Genomic DNA, 7,500 nt, shown 5'->3' with positions numbered 1-7,500 from the left:
AAGGGGGGACACCAGGAGAGAAGGAGAAGGGGGGACACCAGGAGAGAAGGAGAAGGGGGGACACCAGGAGAGAAGGAGAAGGGGGGACACCAGGAGAGAAGGAGAAGGGGGGACACCAGGAGAGAAGGGGGACACCAGGAGAGAAGGAGAAGGGGGGACACCAGGAGAGAAGGAGAAGGGGGGACACCAGGAGAGAAGGAGAAGGGGGGACACCAGGTTGACGCTGCTGGTCGGGAGGGTTTGGGGGGGGGGGGGGGGGGAGGGAGAAAGATGCTGCCTTCACAAGAAGCCTCTAAACTCTACCATGACAACTACATGCGTAACTCGCGGGCCATCGGCGTCCTGTGGGCCATCTTCACCATCTGCTTGTCCATCATCAACGTGGTGGTGTTCATCCAGCCCTACTGGATCGGCGACAGCGTCAGCACCCCCCAGGCCGGCTACTTTGGCCTGTTCCACTACTGCGTGGGCAACGGGAACTCCGACCGGGAGCTCCTGTGCCAGGGCAGCTTCTCCGACTTCGCCTCCATCCCGTCGGGAGCCTTCAGGGCGGCCTCCGTCTTCGTGCTGATGTCCATGGTGCTCATCCTCGGCTGCATCGGCTGCTTCGCCCTCTTCTTCTTCTGCAACACCGCCTCGGTCTACAAGACCTGCGCCTGGATGCAGCTGCTCTGCGGTAAGGAGGGGGGACACACTGACGTGCATGGGGGGAGCATCAGTAACTAGGGGGGCTGTGTATCGGCGATAGGTATCATGACACAGGGGTGACGGTTCAGTATATTGTGATACCGTAAGTAAGGAGATATATTGCCATACAACCATACTCATCAGTAACGTACCTCTCAAAGAAAAGTCCCCAAAATGTATCTGGAAGTCCTGTGAGGCGTTCAGGATCATTCGCTGAGAGTTTGGTGACTTTTATTAAACTGAAATATTAATATCTTAGTCATTAAAGCATCAGTAGGCGAGATTGGAGCAAACGGTCTCTATATCCTGACAGTAGCACATGAAACAGGTAACCTGATAAACATCATGTGTCCTCCAGTGTCCTCCGGTGTCCTCTGGTGTCCTCCGGTGCTCCTAACGGCATCTGCAAGATTCCTCAGACCGAGGAAAACAAGCAGTCAGAGCTGATCTGAGGTCTGCTGTCCAGCCAATAGGAACGCTCTCTCTCTGAAATGACCTGTGATTGGTCAAAGTCTCCCGTCACAAGCTAGATGTTCTAAAGCCTGAAAACAGAGCCATGAGGAGGAGCAGGAGTCTAGTTTTCTCTCAGAACACTTGAATTACAATATGCTGAAAGGTTATTGTGGGATATTAGCTCAGTGATGCCAAAAATATACTGACTACTGCAGCTTTAATCGCTGCCACCAGACATTATTCCTACATGAAGAGGTTTGCAGACCCCCCCATCATTCTGACACTGCCTGCTCTCTTTCACCCGGCTGGTTGAAATAAAGTGTCAGAGTGTAATTCTGATATATGATTATGATGGTGGGATTATGATAATGAAATGCCTTCAGCAGCGTTGCATCACTGCAATCACAGCTTCTATTTTTGGTTGTTATATCTGCCTCCTAGATTAGCAGCGTTATGCATGATCTGCACATTATGCAGGATCTGCACATTATGCAGGATCTGCACATTATGCGGGATCTGACCATTATGCATGATCTGCACATTATGCAGGATCTGCACATTATGCAGGATCTGCACATTATGCATGATCTGCACATTATGCAGGATCTGCACATTATGCATGATCTGCACATTATGCAGGATCTGCACATTATGCAGGATCTGCACATTATGCGGGATCTGCACATTATGCAGGATCTGCACATTATGCATGATCTGCACATTATGCGGGATCTGCACATTATGCGGGATCTGACCATTATGCATGATCTGCACATTATGCAGGATCTGCACATTATGCATGATCTGCACATTATGCAGGATCTGCACATTATGCGGGATCTGCACATTATGCATGATCTGACCATTATGCATGATCTGCACATTATGCAGGATCTGCACATTATGCATGATCTGCACATTATGCATGATCTGCACATTATGCGGGATCTGACCATTATGCATGATCCGCACATGCGTTCAAGTAACATGTCCTCCGCTCGGCGCGTTCATTCATCTGCGCACAGCTGGAACAAACTCCATGTAAAGGCTGTGGCAGGGGGGCAAACTAAAAAATTAAGATTTGTAGTTTTCTCCGTATGAAGCAGCTACCCGTCTTCCTCTCTGCAGTCATATGCGACATGTATATGTGACAGATTCATGTGGTTGTGTGTGTGTTCGTTCTTCACTGAGCGTTGATACCAGTTGGTACCAGTTGTACCAGTTCAGGTGGAACCTACAAGTGTCTCCCACAAGCTCAGTCGACATCAAACAATCCCCCACGGCGGATTCTTAATCACACAAACGGCTAAATAACTCAACGTGATGCAGATGAAACCGCTCTCAGATGGGTTTAAAAAGGCGCAGAGTGTTGGTGGCAGGTGGGAGACGGTGTTCACCGAGACGCGGTTCTGATATGTTGAGTTTTCTCTCTCTGTACTCGGACAGATTATTTCACAGATCGCGGCTCCAGGGCGTCTCACTGACAGGCTACTCAGTGGTGGGAGGAGGGTTAATTGTGCATTGGTCTGGAAGGGCTGACATTATCTGGGAGGAGGTATTGATGGATAGATTATTCCTTCCCACAAGGCAGCAGGAGCCGCGGCGGTGTGGATGGAGGTGGACCTTTAGAAATCATTGACTTTCCTCAGAGAGAGACACAAGAAAACAAAGATAGATCAACGCAAAGAGAGACAAAACGTAATGAAGAGATGGAGGAGACAGGAAGTGAATGTCGTCCGATAGACGGGTTTCATGTTTCCAAACCAACAGGATGGGAGCGTAGCGTACATGGAGAACAGCAGCTAGTAACAATGATAATGCTAAGCGGTCGTTTTACACACAGACTATAGAGGTGAGCAAAGAGGTGAAACTCTGGTGCTTTTTAACAACAGCCGCTAGATGGCGCTGCAGTAGCGCTGCCGCCATTTTGGACTGAAAGCACCAATAAATCGTGGATGTTTAAAGAGACGTCTGTAAATCAGAGGATATAAATCAACTTCCCAATAGGAACACTTAAATATCCTCATTTAAATCATCATGTCCTAAAAGTAGTAAAATGAACAGCTGAATCCAGAGTTATTTTCCTCACCATAATGAACGTACATCAGATACATACTGTACATATCTGGTTCTGACAGCTTCCTGCTAGCTGTATGACAGCTTCCTGCTAGCTGTATGTGGCTGTAATAATGGATACATTGGCTGTAATTCATCACTTTTATTATCTTCTAACACACCCATGGGCTGTATGCTGTCAGCCTGTACCGTGGTGGATGTATTAACGTCTCTGTTCACAAACAACCGGCTATCGGCCAGCAGCTAGTAGTGCTAGTAGCATGACACCAACAGAGTTTAATCGAGCATTAGCAAATAATTTACATTTATTCCAGGCTAGGGATGCACCGATACCGATACCAGTATCGGGTATCGAGTCCGATACTGTACTCGTACTCTCAAAACGGCTCAGATACAACGGCACCGGTACAACTTTACGGTGGTGCGCCCGACTCTGCTGGGCCGGGATCCCACCTCAGCCGGCGCACACCGGCCCTCACTTTCATTGCTACATGGTGTTTTGCTGTCACCCTCTGACTCACGCGTGCGTTAGACTCCTTGGTCCGTGTTTCAAGACGGGTCGGGTGGGTTGCCGACATCGCCGCAGACCCCTGGCGCCTTTTTACGTGGGCCGAGCACCGCCCTGGTGGCACGACGCGGTTGGGGCGCACTGAGGACAGTCCGCCTCGGTCGACTGTCGCACCGGCAGCAGGGGGCCGTCCCTCCCCGGCGGGGAGAGAGGACGCAGCGAGCCCTTTGTCCACGGTGCGGCGAGGTCCGGGCAGGAAGCGCTGTAAAGCTGCGGCCGCGAGCCACCTGACCTTCGCCCTGAGCCTTTCCAAGCCGACCTAGAGCCGGTGGCGGCGCAAAGCCTCGTATGCGGGACTCCCCAGCCTGCCGTGTGTCGCTCACACCCTCCAGCTGGCTGTTAACGAGGCTCTTTAGACACAGAGAAGTACTCGTATCGGTACTCGTCGGAGAGTACCCAAATGGAAGTACTTGTACTCCGTCTGTAAAAAGTGGTATCGGTGCATCCCTACTTTTTACTAATACATCAATGGTCTGGGGTCTATTTTCATTCACATAGGACCCCTTTGAAAATGGCTATGCCTTCATGACCAGCTAGTCTGACTGGTTGGTACCGATGGATTCATCAGGTTCTCTAGTTTACTATGATACCAGGATCTTCACTCTAGCTTTAATACTGAGCCGCTACAACCTAAAAATCAAATTTTCATTAGAGATGTAAACAGCTTAGTAGGAATACTGTCTTTTTCGGAATAAGGGCAAAAAACTGAATATTTTGTGTATGTAAACGTCGTCACTGTTCTGAAGCCAAACCTGCAGCACACAGCCTGTTAGTGAGAGGATGCAGCTACAAAGCCTCTCTACCGGGTAGCTAACGCCTGCTAGCACTGCTGTGAGTTTTCTCTCCTGACTGCCACAAAGGTTTGATTCTCTGGAGGAAGCTGATGTAACACGTAGGAAGAGCTCAAATGGCGTTCCTCTTGTTTGAGCTAAGTTCACACTACAAGACTCTCAAAGTCATCAGATCTCTGACTGTTCTCGCTACACAACCTCATGTCTTGTAATCAGGAGTCTTTAAGTCGTCGTGGTTTTCACACTACATGACTGACCGGAGACAGGAAGTCAAACACTACTAGATCTTTAACGGGAGGAATCCCCGATGAGGTCTCCAGACTACGTTTTGTTACGAAAACACACGAGAGAAATCCACGGTACATGATGTGATCAGACACGTTGCTGATGTTGTATAAAACAGCCTGTTTCCACGCTCTTTTTTACTCTTTATTCCTCTCGGTGCAACAACAACTTTGCTCCGTGTTGTAAATGTATCACATCCAGTCAGTTCCTGTTGTTACAGGCGACCCCTCCTCCTCCAGGTTTACCATCAACCCGTGTCTCACGCTCTCATTGGCTGCAGCTCGTGGTCAGAGTCCCCGACAGGTCCAGATATTTAGCACGCTGGATATCTGGAATGTGTCTGCGAGACATCGGCAAGCGTCAAGGAGCCTCTCGGCGAGCGTCTTTGAACAGCTCACACATGACACTCGAGCGCTGATGTGCGAGCGGCGAGCGGCGAGCCAACGCTGATTTGCCTCTGATCTGGGTTTTTTGTCGCGGAGCTCCAAAAACTGACGATGAGCGAAAAATCCGGGCTGAAGTGGTGAAGCGTGAACGAGGCGTTATGTGGAGTGAGTTTTCCCTCTCTCCCCATCACCTCCTACATTACCTTGTTTTCTTCTATCCCCTAACCTTTCCCTCCCTCTCTCCCCATCCCGACTCCCCTCTCCTCCACTTCATCCCTCAGAAGCACGTCTTCCTCTGTGTCGTGTTCCCAGCCGGTGTTGCCCACTAACACATGGAGTACCAGCTGTATCTTCAGAGATGTGAAACTGAGAACACACTTAGTTTTACACTTCTCCTCTGAAAACACAAACATCCTGAGAAATGTTGTTGATGATTTCTAACAGCCTTCCTCTCACTGTGGGATGAAAAACATCTTCTGTTTGTGCATCAGACGTATGCTCAACTACTCCAGATTACAAGGAAGCCAACCAACACGTCTTTCCTCTCATCGTCGTGTGAATGCAGCAGAAACATGATGAACGATCGGCAGATAATTCAGATAATTCATCCTTGAATGTTATTATTCCTGTCTTGTCTTTTCCCTCAACCGGCGAGTTATGATCATCACATGCAGTTTGGGGCAAGTCATAGTCAAGTCAGCACACTGACACACTGACAGCTGTTGTTGCCTGTTGGGCTGCAGTTTGCCATGTTCTGATTGGAGCATATTGTTTTATGCTAAATGCAGTACTTGTGAGGGTTTCTGGATCAATATCTGTCATTGATTTATGTTAAATGCAGTACCTTCCTAGTACCTTAGTGGAATATTCATCTTTTTCAGAATAAGGGCAAAAACTGGAATATGTTGTACATGTGAATGTGGTCATTGAGGAAGCAGCGTATGGGTTTGGAGCTGGGCCTAATGCTCTTGGGCCGGGTGGAGGTGATAGTTTAATCAGCTCTGTGGTGCAGCTCCACACCGGGGCCTCTAGGCCTCGTGAAGGAGCTCTGCACTGTGCCAGCAGACGGCAGGACGACACGACAGACGCTTGCCCGGTCAGAGGGACAGCTGCTCTGCCCCGTTAGCGCCGAATGACCACACCAACACATAAACTATCACATAAGGAGGAAAATGTTGCTTTGATGAATGTATAACGTGTATATAACATCTTTCAAGCACAAAGACAATTCAAAGGAGTTTTTAATTTAGATTTGAAAGTGGCCGACAGCAGCCTGGTCTCCTAAAAATTATGTTCCCAGACAACCAGACTTCATTGTCAATTATGTTTCAAGGGAACGTATTTTCTCCTGGATTGCTTTTATTTTTGAAGTATCACAAATACGTTTAAAGTCTGCGTACGTCGGGCGGAGGTCGGGGCCGATGGATGGGACTTATTTTAACCCAAACCACCATCTTTTACCAAACAGAACCAAGTCGTTTTGTTGGTCCATTTGGGGTGTAGCTAAACGACCGGGTCCACGTGAAGGTGATCTATTGACTGTATATCGACATCATATCAGCTACGTAACTACAGTTTACATGTCTGTATCTGTAAAAAATGTAGAGTAAACGGAGATGAAAAAAAGTAAAGACTTAAAATCAACACTTCCTGCTTTCATTTCAAAATAAAAGCCCTAAAGCGTTATATCTATGGACAGAATTCCTTCATTTGTTAGCACAAGGCTTTTATTCTGAAATATGTGCAGGACAGTGCTGTAGAACATGCAGTGACTTGCAGAGCTCCATGAATGAATATAGTACGATGTTTTAATGGTGGATTATTACTATTGTTTACAAATTACCTCACGTTTCTTAACCTTTCTCTGTCTAAAATAAATATAAATGCTATTTATAATGAAATGAAACGGCTATTATGAAAGGCAAACTCTATGTAGAAAGAAAGCTGACAGCAGCTGAAACGCAGCTGGTGTGAACACTTGACGCGTGAATCACACAGCCGCCACGCGACGCAGCCGCCACGCGACGCAGCCGCCACGCGACGCAGCCGCCACGCGACGCAGCCGCCACGCGACGCAGTCCAGTACCGGCAAGAACTTCTATCTCCTTTCCCCCCTGGCCCTCGCTCCCCCACTATATTCACTGTTTTCCTTGTTTTCCTGAGGAACCTCTGAACTAGCTCTGGGATGATTCTTCCCCTCTGATGACAGAAAACAATGTTAACAAACCATATCTCCCCTGAGATGCAAGACCAG

At 48.3% G+C, this 7,500-nt stretch overlaps 1 protein-coding gene across 1 annotated transcript; it reads left to right on the top strand.

The window, feature by feature from the left end:
* The first annotated feature begins 109 nt into the window (after positions 1-109).
* LOC141763737 (LHFPL tetraspan subfamily member 4 protein-like) lies at positions 110-5,896 on the top strand. Its single transcript, XM_074628438.1, has 2 exons — positions 110-676; positions 5,528-5,896. Exons 1-2 carry the CDS (start codon positions 271-273, stop codon positions 5,608-5,610), a joined length of 489 nt encoding a protein of 162 aa, XP_074484539.1. The 5' UTR covers positions 110-270; the 3' UTR covers positions 5,611-5,896.
* Positions 5,897-7,500: the final 1,604 nt, after the last annotated feature.

Source organism: Sebastes fasciatus, unplaced genomic scaffold (assembly GCF_043250625.1).
Source record: "Sebastes fasciatus isolate fSebFas1 unplaced genomic scaffold, fSebFas1.pri Scaffold_346, whole genome shotgun sequence".
Classification (NCBI taxonomy): Eukaryota; Metazoa; Chordata; class Actinopteri; order Perciformes; family Sebastidae; genus Sebastes; species Sebastes fasciatus.
The sequence above is the reverse complement of the archived record's forward strand: the minus strand, read 5'-3'. Positions and strand labels throughout refer to the sequence as shown.